The sequence below is a fragment of the Carcharodon carcharias genome, chromosome 2 (genome assembly GCF_017639515.1).
Source record: "Carcharodon carcharias isolate sCarCar2 chromosome 2, sCarCar2.pri, whole genome shotgun sequence".
In the NCBI taxonomy this organism is placed as follows: domain Eukaryota; kingdom Metazoa; phylum Chordata; class Chondrichthyes; order Lamniformes; family Lamnidae; genus Carcharodon; species Carcharodon carcharias.
The window spans coordinates 186423629-186443238 of record NC_054468.1 but is presented as its reverse complement, the minus strand read 5'-3'; the positions used below and the strand labels follow the sequence as shown (position 1 = coordinate 186443238).

The 19610-nt window shown below is 40.1% G+C and overlaps 1 protein-coding gene across 1 annotated transcript in view; it reads left to right on the top strand.

Annotated features, from left to right (window-relative positions):
* Positions 1–19610, top strand: part of LOC121291504 (tyrosine-protein phosphatase non-receptor type 14-like) — a 277947-nt gene that overhangs the window by 205532 nt on the left and 52805 nt on the right. The window contains exons 6-9 of the mRNA XM_041212793.1: positions 9643–9713; positions 11023–11110; positions 11987–12075; positions 12566–12653. Coding sequence (XP_041068727.1) covers positions 9643–9713; positions 11023–11110; positions 11987–12075; positions 12566–12653 — 336 coding nt within the window. The remainder of the gene's footprint in view (positions 1–9642; positions 9714–11022; positions 11111–11986; positions 12076–12565; positions 12654–19610) is intronic.

Sequence of the window (19610 nt, the reverse complement as noted above, 5' to 3'; positions counted from 1 at the left end):
GATAATTTATGATGTGTGAAGTGGACAACAATTTTAAACTTACCCATCAAAAGGTTCCTGATTCCAGAACAAGCTTCCCCCAAGATTCACTACCCCTCTAACCTGCTGTGGTTCACACAAGCTTCAGAAGCCCAACTACCTCCATGAAAATCTCAAACTTGATGAAGTACAAAATAGAAGGCAGCAATATGGCAGTCCCATGGCAGCTTGTGTGCACACGCAAGAAATGTGACAGGTTGCATTGTGTGTGAAAATGGCAACCTACAGGAATGAGGTCGCAATTTCAGATTTCAAACTGCTCCCCACTTTCATTTGAGTATCCTTGACGTGAGTTTGACACTTGTCATGATGGCAAAATTTGGCCCTTATATTGGTGTTATTTTTACTATCTTCCAATGCACAGGAACCGATCTAGAATGTAGGCAATTCTGAAAGCTCAAAACCATGTATAGACTATCTCTATAGCCACCTCTTAAATCCTAGGATGCAGGCCATCAGACCCAGGGACTTTGTCAATTCTCAGTCCCATTAATTTCCCCAGCACCATTTCTTTGATATTAGATTAAAAGCTGTTGATTGTCTTGTGCTTTAAGACACTTAAATACTTCGATTGCAATTCACCAGCACCTCTTTGGGAAGCCATTAATTTCTCATAGGCCAGCAAAAGCTCACAAATACTACAGCTGATTTTCCCCTGCCCTCATACCCTAGATCCTCCCTTTTGATACTTGTTTCTGACAGTAAAATATGCAAGAACTTGATCAGAAATAATGAGACAAAGTAACACTCTATGCCTGCAGGCAGCCCCACACCTGTAGGGCACTATCATTTGTTTCTGATTTTTCCTGCCAAGGCAGGACTGTTCATTTGAAGCTATTTTTTGTGTGAAGATCAAACACACTTGATTCCTTTCAGAGCTTTTTTAAAGAAAATCTTTTTGACTTTGCAGGTGCACCTGCTCTAAACAACCCAAAGCCAGATTAGTTCATTAGGTAATTTTCCCCACAGCTACCAGCAGACCAGAAATTCTGCTTTAAGAACTGCTTGTTTTATGTAAATATTGGGGAAGAGTTTCAAAGTTATTTAGTAATCTGAATCGTGAGCATGTCATTGATGTTGAATACGGTTGAGGGTATCTAACTGTTCCAATTCAATGCCATATTTAACTGTTAGCTGTCTTCATAATCCATGAACTAAAGTCATGCAAAGATTATGAAGGTGAGGATGAGTTCATTTAATTACATAATTGGATGAGTGCAGCTATGGCCTTTTTGCCATGGTTAAAGGCAATAAAATATCTTGCACTAATGGACTTCTTTCACAGAAAGGTAATATTTTTCACAAAGTTATTTGCACTGAAACATGGTCCCTCATGCACAGAGCAATTTCATTAAGTTTGGGCACTTGTTGGAAAATTGTTCATAGGCATAGAGCCATAGAGTTATACATGAAAACAGACCCTTCGGCCCATTGTGGCCGTGCTGGTGATCAAGCACCTATCTATTCTAATCCCATTTTCCAGCCCTTGGCCCATAGCCCTGAATGCTATGGCATTTCAAGTGCTCCGCTAAATACTTCTTAAATGATGTAAAATCTCATATATCAATTCAGCTCATTTTTTTAATCATAATTTTTTAGATTAAAAGGATGAAGTGTGACATCAATTCCTGCTTCAGTTCCTTATCCGTTTTCACATGTCTGTGTGGAGAAACAATGGATGATATTTCTTGTCAATGAGGCATTTCATTGGAGTATTCCTTCAATGATTTTTTTCATTCTTCTACTTATTTCCCTGATCTCAAGAAGGCACTGTTTCTAGTTAAAGTACAGAAAATCATTTGGTAATACAGTACTTGAGTATTGCTGAAAAAAGAGACATGTCTAAGCTTTTCGTCTTGCACTCATCATGACATGTCACAAGAATACGAATGTTAGGGAAAAACAACAGTTTATACTGTATGTGATTGGTTGGCAAGTGGTGTTGCCATGGAGAATACACCAGTGATGGTGACTGACAGTTAACTGCCAAGCATTGTTTGAAATTTAAACCAGGCAGCTTGACCCTGATTGGTCAAGGCATTGCCCTGAGGACTAAGTCAACGAATGGCTGTGACTTATTTTGTTTAGCTGAAACATGTGCAGTACATGTACATGTTCTTTCTGCCTGCAAAGAATGGAGCCCTGTGTATTAACCTATGTAGCTTCCAGTACATGCAAATGCACCACACTTTGAAATCACAGAATCGGCCCATCAAGTCTGCACTGGCACATGAGAAACACGGCAGCGGTCAAATGAACTCCCCTTCCTTGACGTATTATTTGAGAAATCTGCCAGAGAGTTCTCTACCACGGTCTATCAAAAGTCCACCTTCGATGGTCAAATATACGTGTTACGATTCTTATAGTTCCACATGCTATAAAATTGGTCTTGTCGGCAATCTTTTGGCCGAGCCATTTGCTCACCACACAAGCTTGATGCTGAAATAGGGCTGATAAAAGGCATCCTGAAGGATAATGGCTACTGTAGTAATTATGGCTTCATTTAATGTGTAATGTACCTTTTAAGAATAATACTTGTTAAGGAAGATCACATGATCTGTAGTAGCCAACAGGAGAGTAGCACAGGCTACCTTAGCAGTCAAGTGTAGAGTTAGAGTTGGAGTTGAAAACATGTATAGTTGCTGCTGAGTATAGTCTAAATAAACTTAATGTCTCCACTAAGAGGCGCCAGCAGATAACACTAATGGTAAAACCTAGCAACCCTACAACAAACTGGTGATGAGGATAAAACAGGATTGAACAGAAGAAATCAAGTTAGAAAGAAATCAGCACTATACCTTGCCCAGTGATTGTAAGTAGCAAGCTCCGTTAGAATTGAAGAAGTTATTCTCTCTCAAAATGCCACAATTTTGGAGAATTGATCCTTGAACGAGCCACAGACAATTGGTCTCAATACATAGAACACCTCATGTTCTTTTTTTAAGCGAATGAGATGTTGGGGTAGAGAAGAGGCGAGCGATCCTCTTGAGTACTTATGGGAGCAAAACCTACAGCTTGATTCGAAGTTTGGCAGCACCTAATGCCCCAGATTCAAAAGATTTTGATGAATTGGTGGACTTTGTGAAGGGTCACTTTCAAGCCACGCTCTCAGTCATAATGCAGAGGTTCAGGTTTAAGTCGCAAATAGCACCCCGGGTGAGACAATTGCATGCTACGTGGAAACTTTGAAGCAGTTAACAGAACATTGTGAGTTTGGTACGACTCTGAACGTCATGCTCAGAGATCGCTTAATGTGTGGTGTGAAAGGGAACGCTATTCAGAAGAGAATATTGCCTGAAGTGAATTTGGATTTCAAGAAGGCACTAGAGATAGCGCTGGCCATGGAAAGAGCAGTAAGAGCTTCAAGAGCAATATAGGGTGTGCAAAATGGCGCTGTCCTCCACATCGGGCGGAAAACCTCAACCAAAAGAGGTGTGAAAAAGCAAGATTTCGCTGAGAAACAGGAAACGGCCCCTGCTAGCCGAAGAATAAAGAAAAATAACTTAGCAGCGAAAACGAAGAATAATTTTAATAGAGTTGGGAACAAGCAGTCTGTTAGCGATTGGCAGTTTAAAAAAATCGAATGCTGTTATTGTCATAAAAATGGACATATGATGAGGCAGTGCAAGGAAAGATTCAAGCAGGCTTGTAAACAGAAGAATGAAATCTACAATGTAGAAGAGCCTGAAACAACAAATTCAGACATTTACTTGTTTAACCTGAAAGTTGGAAAGACAGAACCAATATTTGTCGCAGTGAAAGTAAATGGCAAACCTGTTAGAATGGAAGTGGACATGGGAGTTTCCACTACAGTAATTGGGGAACATACCTTCAGATATTTGAATAATGGTGAACATCACTTAAGTCTAGAAGAAACGGCCGCCAAGCTAAAAACATATGCAGATGAAGACTTTTAAGTAAAAGGCATAAGCAGAGTAACTGTCCATTATGGAAGCCAAGGGACAAAGCTACCCTTAATGGTGGTAGCAGGTGAAGGGCCAAGCCTTCTGGGGCAAAATTGGTTAAAGGAGATTAAGTTAGCATGTGCTGAAATTTTCCAGTTGAGAGCAAGCGGGCTACCGGAGCTACTTAAAAAGTACACCACCATCTTCAAGGATAAACAGGGGAAAATCCATGGCTTGCAGACCAAGATTCATGTAGATCCGGAAACAACTCTTTGCTTCATGAAGGCAAGACCAGTGCCATATGCCCTGCAAGAAAAAGTTGACATTGAGCTGAACAGACTAGAGAAACTGGGTGTTATACAACCTATTTAGTTCTCAGAATGGTCAGCACCCATAGACCCTGTCCTTAAACCTGACCAGAGTGTCCGAATTTGTGGAGACTACAAACTGACGGTTAATAAGGCAGCTAAGCTAGACAGGCACCCCATTCCAAAAATCGAAAGACCTGTATGCCAAGCTGGCAGGAGGGACAACATACACAAAGCTGGACATGAGTCATGCTTAACAACAACTAGAGTTGGATAATGCCTCCCGGGAATTTGTCACAATTAATACCCACAAAGGGTTGTACCAACACACGATTGCTTTTCAGTGTCTCCTCCGATTATGCCATCTTTCCGAGAAAAATGGAAAGCTTACTGCAGGGACTGCCCCGCGTTGTAGTCTCTTTAGACAATGTATTGGTGATAGGATTCACTGAAAAAGAGCATTTGGAAAACTTAGAAGAAGTCTTAAAATGTTTATTGCAGGCTGGAGTGCATTTAAAAAAAAAGAAGAGTGCATGTTCCAAGTGAGGGAGATAATCTATTTGGGTCACCGAGTAGATTCCTAGGGCCTCCACCTGGTCGAGGAGAAAGTGAGAGCCATAAGAGAGGCACCTTTGCCAAAGAACGCCTCAGAGCTCGGATCATTCCTAGGAATGAGTAACTATTATGGGTGGTTCTTACCCAATTTGTCTATGGTGCTGGCCTCCTGCATTCTCTACTAAAAAAGAACCAACGTTGGTCTTGGGAGGCACCCCAGACAGAAGCTTTCATAAAGATGAAACAATTGTTGCACTCGTCCAATCTATTAGTGCATTATAACCAGATAAAAGAATTGGTGCTGACATGTGATGCATCTCCCTACGGAGTCGGAGCAATGCTTTCCCATCGGATGGATGACGGCAGGGAAGGGCCAACAAGGATGCTCACCACAGTGGAAAAGGGATACTCACAGATAGAAAAAGGTCTGTCCATCATATTTGGCATCAAGAAATTTCACCAGTACATACACTGCTGCCATTTTACAATCATTTCAGACCACAAACTGTTGCTAGGTTTGTTCAGTGAGGACAAAGCTATACCACCCATAGCCTCAGCAAAAATACAACGATGAGCTTTAATTCTGGCAGCATACGGATACACTGTTCGTACATAGGCCTGGCAATCAAATCACAAACGCTGATGCCCTTAGTCATTTGGCTTTACAAGAAAATGATGAGCACGTCCCAGTTCCACAGGAACTTGTTTTACTGTTAAATTTCTTAGATTCCTAGCCAGTATGTGCTCAACAGACCAGAGACTAGACGAGTCAGGACCCAGTCCTATCTCTGGTACGAGAACAAGTGTTATGTGGTTGGTCACAGCAGCCCGTATCTGACTAAATGAAACTGTAGTTCAACAGAAGAACCAGCCAGGGTGGCATCTTATTGTGGGGAGCATGAGTGATAGTTCTTCCAAAGGTAAGGGAGCCACTTTTTATTGAACTACACCGTGCCCATCCAGGAATTTCCTGAATGAAGACCATAGCACACTGTTAACTATAGTGGCCTAGGATGGATGGCAAAATAAGGAGTTTAGTAATGCACTGTGTGCAATGTCAGCAACTGCAAAAGTTACCAGTGACTGCTCTGTTACACCCATGGGAGAGGCCAGGTAGACCCTGGGTGCGGTTACACGTTGTTCCCAGGAAAAGTCCAATGTTGCCAATGTTTCTGCTCATTATCGATGCCCGTTCAAAATTCTTGGACATCTGGGGTAAAGTCACCAACGTCAGGCGCTACAATTCAGAAACTATATCAGAGTTTTTACATTCATGGATTACCAGAAGTAGTTGTTTCCAATAATGGCCTCAACGGCATCACTCATGTGAAAGCTGCACCGTTCCACCCTTCCTCAAATGGATTGTCCAAAAGGGCAGTTCAGATGTTCAAGGCAGGCATTAAAAAGCTAATTGGCAATTCCTTGGCAACCAAGCTAGCACGCTTTTTCATTATAGGACAACAACTCACACAACAGGTGTCACACTTGCGGAGTTATTGTTGAAACTCCGTCTCAAGGTGAGATTGAACTTAATGATGCCGAATTTAGAGGGGAAGGTGGAAAGGAGTCAGGGAAGCCAGAAAACTAGACATGACTGGCATAGTTGTGAGAGGAAATTTACCGTAGGAGAGCTGGTATACGTGAAAAACTTTGGGGAAGGACCAAAGAGGTTACCAAGTGAAATAAGTGCGGTAACTGGACCTCTATCTTACCATTTGGAGGTGGAAGGCCAGATCATCCGTAAACATGTGGACCATTTAAGGAAGGGAAAGACAAATCACTAAAATTTGGTTCCACCAATGATTATGACCGGGTCTGCATTTCCTGTTGAGGATACTCAACACAGGACTGATGTTCCTAAAAGAGTTGAGGACACAGAAGTGCAAGTGCCCACCGAAGCACCTGATGTTCAGACAACTCCGGAAAAGGAGGTTCATGACAAAAAATCTGGAGTTGTGGAGCTGTAATGTTTCACATTTACCAGGAAACCACCTGAAAGACTGAACTTGTAAATTCCTTACCCAGTGTAAATGTTATGTTAAACAAAAACAGAATTACCTGGAAAAACTCAGCAGGTCTGGCAGCATCGGTGGAGAAGAAAAGAGTTGAGGTTTCGAGTCCTCATGACCCTTCAACAGAACTAGGTGTAGTTCTGTTGAAGGGTCATGAGGACTCGAAACATCAACTCTTTTCTTCTCCACTAATGCTGCCAGACCTGCTGAGTTTTTCCAGGTAATTCTGTTTTTGTTTTGGATTTCCAGCATCCGCAGTTTTATGTTTTTATATATATTTAAATGTTATGTTGCCTTGAAAAATATGTACGTGTAAATATATGTATAACCTAGATAAAGGAGGAGGAATATAGTAATTATGGTTTTATTTGGTGTGTAATATACCTTGAAGAATAATACGTGTTAAGGAAGATCACATGATCAGTAGTAACCAATTAGAGAGTAGTGTTGTCTACCTCAGCAGTCAGTGTGGAGATGGAATGGTAGTAGAAAGCACATGTGTAGTTGTTGCTGAGTATATTGTAAATAAACTTAATGTTTCCACCCAAGAAGTGTGCAGATCAACTCTATCACTAATATTACAACTCAACCATCCTATAACAGTTACCCTGATCAGATAATTTCACACTGTACATCGCGCAAACTCATGAATGGGCCTATGACCATCACTTTAGGCCCTGAAAAGTATCCAGTCTACCTCAGATTACAGCAACACAAGTGGTATTTGCACTACCAGGATGCTGACAACCAGCCAAAAAACAATCTGCCTATCACACTAATGAATAATGTAGTATATGAATTTCAGTGCCAATATGATGCTAGATATGTAGGCCATGTATCCCAAATTCTGGCGGATCGTATCAAACAACGTGCCAGCCAATGTTCGCAATGGGCAGGGTACAGACTGTACCCAACTAGCCCATGCTTGCAGAACTCAAAACACAGCGTCCAACATTCAATGCAATTCAGTGATTGGACAACTTTTGTTAATTAATCCTGAGTGTGCTAAAAATTACGCTGACAGCTGATTTAAGATGGACAGTCAGGCTCAGTGTGGCACATGTGCGTGTACTGGAAGCTACATATATTAATACACAGGGCCCTATTCTTTGCAGATAGAAGGAACGTGCACATACTGCATATGTGTCAGATAAACAAAATTAAGTGACAGCCATTTGCTGACTCAATCCTCAGGGCAATACCTTGACCAATCAGGGTCAAGCTGTCTGATGTAAATTTCAAACAATGCTTGACAGTTAACTGTTAGTCACCATCATTGGTGCATTCTCCATGGCAACGCCACGTGCCAACCAATCAGCACTCTTCACATACAGTACAAATTATTGATTTTCTCCTTATATTGGTATTTTTGCGAAGTGTCCTAATGAGTGCAAGATGAAAATCTTCGACATGTCTATTTTTTCAGCAATACTAAAGCACAGATCCTCGGGCTTGGGCTGCCCTCAGACAGGAGTTCTCAACTGGGATCTGCGAGATGGTTTCAAAAATAACCACAATGTGTTAGAGAAAAGAAACAACTTGTACCTATAACTTAACTCCTTACCACTCAGAAGAAATGCTTGCATTTGTTTAAGTGAGTTTCTCTACCTAGGGTCACTGCATTTTCAAAATGATTCACTCTGTGAAGTGTTTTGAAAAGTCTAGGCAACATGAAAAGGTATTTTATACTGTTAAAGATATTTATGTCTCAACACAAGTACAGCTGGCTGGAGATCACCAGACCAATCAGCCGGATTGGAGAAATGTGGGGGTGCCACTTTGAGAGCATCAGTCATCTGATGTAGGTTCCTAGAGCTGCTTCTGCCCCAAGGTGACAGCCTGTTGTACAAGGGAGCTTGGTTCAGAAGAATTTAATATGTCTGATATCAGTTATAGCCAGATTATGAAACATTAATTCAATATTAGTATTTTTAACTGATTTTTAGATGCTTCTGCAATTAAAGTGAACTTTTTAAAAACAAGTCATGTGACATTAGGTCTTGATGTTCACATGAGAATTGAGAAATATTCCTTGACACATTAATGATATATACATACTATATTATTATATGTGTGTGTCCTAACTACTTTTTTCATAGAAGAAATACTTGTATTTTAGGGGGTTTGTGGAACTTCTAAGTACATTGCAGGAGGTGGAAGGTGTAGAGGGCCTCAGATGCTGAAGCCCTTGACAAACAGTGAGTGATTGAGAGAAACCCCCACAAATTCTATCCCTTTGTGGAATTGAGGGCATCTCAGTCAAATCTAGTTGCAATCTTGGCTGAATTTCCAACAGCACACGCAACAATGATTTACATTTATGTAGTGCCTTAACCTAATAAGAATTCATGAATAAGAATCAGGGGTGAGAATGCTAGGTAATTTAATTTTCCCCTCCCAGCCTAGAGGAACTAATAGTTTTATGATGATCAGAATTTTTGTACAGCATTGAACCTCACTTGACATAAGCATGAGAGTCAGTGAATTGGCGTCTAATAAACTCGTGCTCCAAACTGACATGAAGCCTCTCAATTTCTGCCCTTGGATGGCAACTTCATAAGGCTTTAAGACCCTTCCTTTATTTTCCCCTCTCTTTATTGCATTTTTCAACTATGATGTTGGTGCTGCACTGTAGTGACATGGGTTGTGGTATTACTGAAGTAATTATTTTTCAATTTGGTTAAGCCTAAGCAATTGTACCCAGAGCAAATTTCTGATAGGGCAATGAAAGTGTACTGATTGATTGATTGGTAAGTGATTCCTAGCATCATAACTATGATTAGCTGGCAAATTTGAATGATATCTTGTGTGATCTGTTTACAGGATTGGGCTCAAGATGAACGGATGCTGGAAGAAATGACACACAAGGTAGCAATGCAACACCAGGCCTACAGGTAAGCAAGGCTTCCAGTGTAGTAGAACTTGGACTGAAATACTGGAGCACAAAATTATGTTTTACAAGAGCTTGGTTTCTCACAGGTGTTCCTTTGATCCATTCCTTCATTCTTGAGAGAATAGCTTTCTAAGAATTGCTGCCAAGATACAGCCTAACATTGGTTTACATGTTTTTCTAAGCCCACTTCTAGCTGTTCATTATAGTGCTACAAACAGGATCGTAGCTTTCACTTCATGTTTTAAAAAGTGTCATAAAATCTCTCATAAAATGTCAGTATCTGCATTTTTTAAAAAATTGAACAATAGGTATTAATTAGATGGGAATGTGGAATTAATACGAACAGATCAGCCAGAGATGGGTGGGTCAGCGGCAGGTAGACTGCTAATGTGAGCACCCTAATTTGCTGGTCCACCTGCTTGGTTACTGCCTCTACAGGTGGTGTTGCCATTTACTCAGTTTAGCTCTATTATTTTGATAATCTCCCTCCTTTATGCCAACTTGGCTTAATTAGTATCACTATCCTCTCGTGGTTATGGGTTCAAGTCATTAACTAGGCTGAAACTTTAGTGCAACACTGAGGAATTGCTGCATTGTTAGAAATGCAGAGCTTTGGATGAAAAGTTAAACAAAGGTTCCGTCTTCCTGTTCCTGTGACTCGGCTGCGCATAAAAATTTCCTTGGCATTATTTTGTAGAAGCTTTCCAAAGCTTTATCCAGCATCGCTCCCTCAATCAATACCACCAAAGATAGAGTAACTGGTTAAACATCTCACTTGCTGTTAGTGGGACTTTGCTGTGTGTAGATTAGCTGTCACATTGTCCTACATAACCATAGTGACTGCAATTCCAAAATAATGCATGGAATTTGAAGCACTTTGATAAATCCTCAAAGAAACAATGACATGCTATATAATGGCAAGTTTGTACTTTTCTGTACATGTGCCCAAATATTAATTACATTTGTTCTGCCAAAGATTTGTTCTTCTAACTGAATTAGTTTTTGTTTTTCTTGCTTTTCCCTACTCCGCCTTCCCATTTCACAACTGAGGGGGACTGGGGACAGACAAGCTTGCAATCCTTTTCCCATATTGCTATAGAATCAAATCTAGGAAGAAGGAGAGAATGCCCTGGTGTGATTCGCCAGAGGTTTTACAGATTTGAGCTTCTCCAAGCTGAATCTAATTGGGTTCCACTACAGTATTTGCTTTTATATGAATGACATCACCGATAAATGCAGGCAGCATTGTATTTGGATGGTGGAAATGTTACCTTTAAGAAGTGTGGATGTATGATTTTTTTTCTTCCCAGTGGGATGCCACCTGCAGAGGCTGAGTTACTATATATAAAAGAAGTGGAACAGCTTGAAGGCTTTGGACAAGAAAGCTTTCCTGCTAAGGTACATCAGAAATTGTCACCTTAAGTTTGAAAGATATCTTTTCAGATATTTTAGATTCTCACCAATGCATTGTAAGCTTGTTTTTAAACATATTTAACATTCTCTATGTGGGATTGGTGTACTTGAGTGCAGGTTATTAAAAAATGAATTAGAATTTAAATTGGCAAGGGGGTAATTTTTTAAGAGTCATGTAGATGCATTATGATGTGAGTAACCTCAATGCTGCAAACGGGACAATGCTAACAATCCCTGACCATCCTGCCAGGTCAGACTGATAGGAGGCTAGCGAGGCCCTCAAAGGTAAGTATCAAAAAAAACTCTCCATATTGAGGTCAGAAGCAGCAGGAGAGCTCCTCTGTGCCCCACAAGTAAAGGCCAGGCATGTGTTCCTCAGAGCTACCTTCCGCTGCTAGCCGTGAAACCATTCACCCCTCCCGCCCACCAGCCCCAACCCCTCCCCAACCCTTATAACAACATAAAGCAACTCAAAACATTGACTTCTGATTTCATAGTATTGTGTTTTCTCAGTCCACCTTCAGAAAGATTGGAAAGATACAGGTAGGGGCACATGCAAAAGACAAGAACATGCAGTTCAGACCACAACTTAGTAATATTGGGGCATTTCATTGTAAAATCATATTGTTGTTGGGTGGTCTGAGCACACTCTGAAATGTAAGTCATTCAGGCTGATTACAGGTGTGATTAGGAATACTGTACTGAAGAGAACGTCTAAAGCTGACCTAAATTTGTAACATATATGTTAATTTTAGTTCATGGAAGCCTTGGGAGACATGCTAGAGTAACTTAGTACATGCATATGTGCCGGGTGTTGTGTAAGTTTCACCTTGTAAATGAGCACTTACTCCCCTTTAACAGGATAATCTTGGAAATGACACTGTTATTGGCATTTCTTTTATGGGAATATTCGTAAAGCACAGGAATGGACGACCAACCATAACATACAGGTAAGCAACTAAATTGCATTGGACCAAAGGCTTAGACAGGTGATTGTTCATCTGAATTAAACTTTTTGAGTTCTACCGTGACGTTACACCTTCTGACTCCTGAGTAGAGCGCCCTTCAGTTTTCTCCTCCTCAAAGGCATTATTGCTTCCTTTTTCTTGATAACCTTGCACAATGCCCTTCATAAGTATGGAGGAATGGTGAGTGAATTACCATTAATTCTTTCTGAAAACTGAAAAATATGTGCAAGAATAGCCTACACTGAGTCACACATTGCGCACAATTTCCCCTCCTGCACACCCTCAATCAGTTGGTTTTCAGTTCTTCCTTGCCTGGATGGAAAATATCAATTGATTACAATGAATCATTCAATAAATTTGTGAGTGTTTTATTTAGATTTTCAGCCCAAGTATTTGTAAAGTTGACAACTTGTGAATCAAAAGGATAAAACCTAAACATGATCAATAATACAATATGTATTTAAACCTACAGATGGAATGAAATTGGAAATATAACGCACAATAGGTCTTCAATTAATGTGGAGCTAGCAAGCAAAGAAGAAACTGTTCCATTTCACACAGTAAGTATAGTGACTGGCATTATGAACCTCTTTGACTTTGCAGTAATTTAACAGTTATTTAGAAATTGTTCCATTATCCTTAGTGGTGTATTGGAACTGGTCTCTGTGGTATTTCTTCAGCAAGATGCCTACAAAATGCCTTCCTGAATCTTCTGTGATTTTATCCTTGTTTCTAGCATATGCTTTATACATACTTATGCTGTAATGCTATATTTTTTTTACACTTTTCCTAACTGTGCTGATTGAATTGCCTGTTGGATTGTACTGTTGCAGGTATTAACAGAAGCCATATCAACTGTTAACTTGGTCTGTTAATTAAATTTAAGCACACTTTAATATTCCAAGAGAAATTACCTCTATCTACAAACTTCATCATTCTTCAAATTTCTGAAATCTAAGGCAAAACCTCCTTTTGAATTCATTGAGCTTATCAAGATTAGAGCATTACTCCAAAAAATCTGATTAATCATCTCTATCCTCATTAACTTTTCCCAGGGCCCAGTTGCAAAAAATGCTACCTAGCTGAACTGTACAAATCCGAATGACCCCTTCTTCAACAAGCCCTCCATGGAGGTACTAAAATAAAAAGCAAAATATTGTGGATGCTAGAGATCTGAAATAAAAACAAAGTGCTGGAAAAATTCTGTAGGTCTGGCAGCATCTGTAGAAAGAAAATCAGAATTAATGGGCAGAATTTTGCCCTTGATGGGCAGGTGGGCCTCAGCAGCAGGCAGGCAGCTGATTGCCGCCGCTGAAACAGGCCCCACTGCCATTTTAAGTGGGCAGGCCAATTAAGGCCCGCCCAGCGGGCAGCGCTACGCGCTTCCTGTGCGGGGGGTGGGGGGAGGAATTCCCAACTGTCAGAGCGTCCACATCTTCCTGAGGTAAAGTGCTGCCTCAGAGAGATTGCTGAAAGGCTGGCAAATATTAAAAAAAAGCAATAAAAAATTAATTAACATGTCCCCCTCTTGTGAAAATGTCACACGAGATGGGACATGTTAATGAAATAAACAAAAACTTTATTAAAAGTTTTTTAAACCGCTATCAAACCTCATCCCGCCACTGGATGAGGTTCATTAAAAAAAATTGCCTGCCCGTTGGGCCCGTGTGCCAAGCTGAAGTTTGCACGGGCTCCTCAAAATCGTCGACAATTGGCAAGTTAAGGGCCTTAACGAGGCCTTTAATTAATGGCGGGCGCACATCCTGCTGCTGTGCGCATCCGCCAACCAAAATATCGCAATGCTGCGTGCTGACGTCAGGACACTTGCGCAACATTTTAAGCGCTGGCTTGCGGGCTGCACCACCCACACGTCAGCCAGACGTGTTTCAAGTCCAATTTGACTCTTCTTCAGAACTCTCATTGGCTACCTTAAACAATCATCCCTTGCACCACCATCACACCTTAGTGCAGCGTTCTGAAGAAGTCATATTGACTCAAGATGTTCACTCTGTTTCTCTCTCTACAGATGCTGCCAGACCTGCTGAGTTTTTCCAGAGCGTTGTTTTTATATTAATGCTAAATGAGTATTTTACACTGGTCTTTAATAAAGAAGAGGATGCCGTCAATGTCATAGTAGAGAAGGAAGAAGGAGAGCAATTTGATAGGTTAAAAATAAATAGAGGAGGTACTTACAAGGTTGGCACTACACAAAAGTAACAATGCCACCTGGTCCAGATGGTGGGTATCCAAGGTTGCTGAAGGAAGTAAGGGTGGAAATAGCAATGCTCCTCAGATTTGGAAGCAATTCCAGAGCACTTGGAGGACTACAAATGTTCTGTAAAGTGGAGAGGAATAAACCCAACAACTAAGATCACTCAGCCTAAAATTGATCATGGGAAACATCTTAAAATAATCCAAAACAAAATTACTTTAGCTTGGAAAAATTTGGTTAATAAATGAGTGCCAATGCAAACAAATCGTGTTCTTGATTAATTTATTTGAAGGAATGGAAAGAGTCCATCATAAAGTCTGAAATGGGATATTTCCTGATGATTGCGCAGTGTTCAAATCCATTTGCAAATCTTCAGATACTGAAGCAGTCTGTACCTGCGTGCAGAAAAAATATTCAGGCTTGGACTAATAATTAGCAAGTAACGTTCACACTACGAGTGCCAGGTCATGAACATCTACAATAAGTGAGGATCTAACTATCCCTCCTCAATGTTTACCAGCATTACCATCACTGAATCTTCCACCATCAACATCCTGGGATCAGCATTGACATGAAACACAACTGGCCAGCCACACACATGCTGTGACTTCAAGAGCAAGTCAGAGGCTAGGTATTTTGAGACTGATAACCCACTCCTTTCCCTCAAAACCTTTCTGCCATCTGCAAAGCACAAGTCAGAAGTGTTAAGGAATACTGTCCACTTTCTTGGATGAATGCAACTCCAACAACACTCATGATGCTCAACCCTGTACATAATTGACATCCCATCAATCAACTGAAATAGTCACTTCCTCCACCACCATTGCACCTTAACTGCAGTGTCTACCATCTATAAAATGCACTGCAGTAACTCTCCAAGGCTTCTCCAGGACAATACCTTCCAAACCTGTAACCTTTACCACTTAGAAGAACAAGGATAGCTGGCACATGGGAACATCAATGCCTGCAAGTTCACATACCACCATGAAATGTATCGCCATTCTTTCATCTTCACTGAATCAAAATTCTGTAACTCGCGACCGACCAGCACTGTGGCTATACTTAGAGCACACAGAACACAGCTGTGCACGAAGGCAGCTCAGCACCACCACCTCACAGGCAATTAGAGATGGAAAATGTATGCTGGGCTTGTCAACGACGCCCGTGTCCCATTAACAAATGCAAACTATTTTTGGTAGGAAGAGTGAGGAAAGGCAATATAAACTGATACAATTTTAAAAGGGGTTCAAGAACAGAGACGAATGATTCAGGGGGAGATGGTGGCATAGTGATAATATCGCTGAACTAGTAATCCAGAGGCCCAGGCTAATGCTGTGGAGACATGGGTTCAAATCCCAGCATGGCAGCTGGTGGAATTTAAATTCAATTAATATATCTGGAATATAAAAAAATATAAAATGTAAAACTAGTTCAGTAATGGTGACCATGATAACTATCATCAATTGTCATAAAATCCTAAGATAAAAGCAAAATACAGCAGATGCTGGAAAAAAATACAAAAAATGCTGGAAAAACCCAAAAGGTCTGACAGCATCTGTAGAGAGAAAGCTCTGAAGAAGAGTCATGGACTTGAAACCTCAATTCTGTCTTTCTCTCCACAGATGCTGTCAGACCTGCTGAGTTTTTCCAGCATTTTTTTGTTTTGGTGTAATAAAATCCTATCTGGTTCACTAATGTCCTTTAGGGAAGGAAATCTGTCCTTACCTGGCCTGGCCTATGTATTACTCCAAATCCACAACAATGTGGTTGACTCTTAAAATGCCTTCTGAAATAGCCAAGCAAGCCACTTAGTTCAAGGGCAGTTAGGGATGGGCAACAAATGCTGGCCTTGCCAGTGACACCCACATCCCATGGAAGAATAAAGGAAAGAAGTATATGGGATCCATGGTTTTATAAACAGGTATAGAGCAAGGATGTTAATGCTAAGCTTTTATGAATCACTGGTTAGGCCCCAGCTGGAGTATTGTGTGCAGTTCTGGACACTATGTTTTAGGAAGGATGCCAAGGCCTGCGAGATGCTGCAGAGGAGACTTATTTGAATTGTACTAGGGATGCAGAAGAACTGGGTTTGCTTTCCTCAAAGCAGAGAAAGTTAAGGGGAGATTTAATAGTGGTGTTGAAAATCATGAAGGGTTTTGATGCAGTAAATAAAGAGAAACTGTTTCCAATGTCAGGACACAGATTTAAGGTAATTAACAAAAAAAACTGGAGGTGAGACGCAGAGAATTTTTTACACAGTGAGGTGTCATTATTTGGAATGCAGCCCCTGAAAGGATGGTGGAAGCAGATTCAATAATAACATAATATTTGAATGGGAAAAATTGCAAGACAACGAGGGAAGAACAGGGGATTCAGACTAATGGATAGCCCTTTCAAACAACTGGCACAGGCGCTATAGGCCAAGTGGCCACCTATGCTTTATCATTCTTAGGTTACGGGTTTGGAAGGTGTTGTTGAAGAAACTTTGGAGAGTTGCTGCAGTGCATTTTATAGATTGGAGACACTGTAGTTTAAGATGCAATGGTGGTGGAGGGAGTGACTGTTTAGGGCGGTTGCTGGGATGTCAATTATGCAGGTTGCTTTGTTCTGTATGGGGTTCAGCTTCTTGAACATTGTTGGAGCTCCACGCCACTAGGAAAGTGGAGTATATTCCTTATGACCCCCTGACTTGTGATTTGTAGATGCTGAAAAGGTTTTTTGGAGTCAAGAAGTGAGTTAAACTCTCCAGAATACCTAGCTTCTGACCTGCTCTGACAGCATTTATGTGGCTGGCCAGTTAAGTTTCAGGCCAATACTGACCCCCAGATGTTCAGTAATGGTGCTGTTGAATGTCATGGGGAGATGGTTAGATTATATCTTGGTGCAGATGGTCACTTGTGTGCTGCGATCATTATTTGTCACTTATCAATCCAAACCTGAAGGTTCCTCAGGTCTTGTTGCATGCAGGTATTGCTTCAGTATCTGAATAGTTGCAAATGGAATTGAAAACTCTGCAATCATCAGTGAACATCCCACTTCTGACCTTTATGATGGATCCTCTCCATTCCTTCATTAAAGAAATTAATCAAGTTAGTCAAACACAATTTGCTAGCTTTAGCACTCACTTATTAACCAATTTTTTCCAAGCTACAATTAATTTTGGTTTGGATGATTTTATGATATAATGATATTATTCTGTGATACTATTTGGTGAGTTGCCCAATTTCAAGCAGTGTCTGTTTTGGGTTTCCATTCCTGATTACAAATCATCGGCCATTTTTGGTGTTCCACTTCTACATTAAATTGATAATCACCATTTTGCATGCTATTGTTAATAGAACAGTCTCCAGAACTTCAGATACTTTTCTAACTTCAAAGGGTGACATGTCTAACTGAATTCCCTGTTGTTTCAGATTGAACAGAGATATTTTAAAATCTCTGTTCCTTGTCAGGAGCTGCCTTTTCAGCTCTGTACCTTTCAAAGAGACATGAATTCACCAGTGTGTTTTCTTCAGCCTTTCTTACCAACATTAATATGAGTGTAAACAGAAGGGGTTGTGTGGTCTACCTGCAGCCAGCAAATGTGACTGCACCTTAGCAGTGTGAGGAAAGCCACCACTAGAGGTAATGCTTCCTAATAGGTTGCTTGCATTAAACTTATGGTGATGACACCACACTAGAGGCTGTAGGCTAAAGTGAGAGCCAAATAGTTCTTGATGCACAAATCTGCTTGATTCATTGCAATATATTGCTACTTGTTTCACCTTTTTTAAATTACAAATACCTGCAATTTTTTTAACAAGTCCTCATTTTGCTTTTCTTATTCAAACCTCCCTTCTCTTGTTTAACAAATTAACATTAGAACATAAATATCAGGATAAGTATATCCATTTGAATTTTTGTATCTCTGTTTATATTAATTAACTGTGTGTATTTTTATCACTAAATATGTACCAGGATCTGGCCAATCACTATTTATAAATCAAGAGATTGTACATTTATTGATTTTCTGTTGAAAGTTTACATGAGGTGAGCGGCTGAACTTTCATTACACTGTCTGGCTAAAAGATTGACTTGCCACTATTAGTGCTCTATCATGATTGGGCGGTACTAACGGCTGTTTCACAGGAAGGCATTTAAAAAAGAAAGTCAAAGAGAAGCCAGGAGCTGAAAACTTCAGTTGTGTTTTAAGTCAATTTCTTATTTATAATGGCAGAAGAACAGAGGAACAAGAAATGGCTGTTTAAACTATTAACTTTCATTGTTATCTAATTTCTTTTCAGTAACCAATCTTCTTGTATATTTTCCCAACCCAAACTCATAATTGTCTGTTGAACCATTTCTAATTCTTTTTACAGTCATTTTATTAAGCCAGGTGGTAGGCTGCTCTGGAGGGTAACAAGTATAAGCATGGCATCCAAAAGAATGGCAACCCTTTTTACAACTCAACATTTGAATGTCTGTAACACTCAGAGGAACATAAGATGATAGCCATTTAGTACATATAAACTTGTTTACCAAACATGAATACTCATTGACATCACTTATGAAACACAATTTAGACTAGATTTTCCAATCAGTATTATTTTCACCCATTCATTTTAAACATGTTAATGCTGGCAATTTGAAACTAAGGCTTTTGTATCAACGTAAAGCCAATTCCATTCATAAGCAGAGTGAATCACCATTTATTCCAGGTCACTATGGAGCTGGCAGAACAACTCGGCGAGGGGCATAGTGGGGGTGGTGGGGGAATAGCTAGTTGCATTACTGGTACGTCTTATATTGTTTTGGAAGTATTCAATGTCATTAAGAGAGCACCATTGTGATTTTAAAAGTTGTTAGGCAATATATTTAGGATATTTTGTATCACTGGTAATTCTTGAGAAAATATGACTGCACCTCTTGCACATGACAGAAGATGTCATGTCTCTCTAATTTGATACTTAAAAGTTTTTTATTTTACAGTAATATACATTATAGATCATACTGTTTGTTGCATTGGCAGGTGCAACGCAACCTTATCCTGTGTGCTGGTTCTTTTGAATACATTTTGTTTTTGATTGAGTAATTGTATTTTCTAAAGTAAAAAATGCTACTTTGCCTTCCAGATAGACTTTAAGTTAAAGACTAGTTTGGATGTCTGCAGAGTTAAACGTTTAAGTGAAAATGCTGGTCATGTGGTTTTCATTACTATATGCAAAGCTGATAAAATTAAATACTAATACTATAAAGTGGCCAAGAATCTATTAACGCTGGCTCTATCATGAGCATACCCGTCATAGTTTTCAGCCTCCATTCGTGG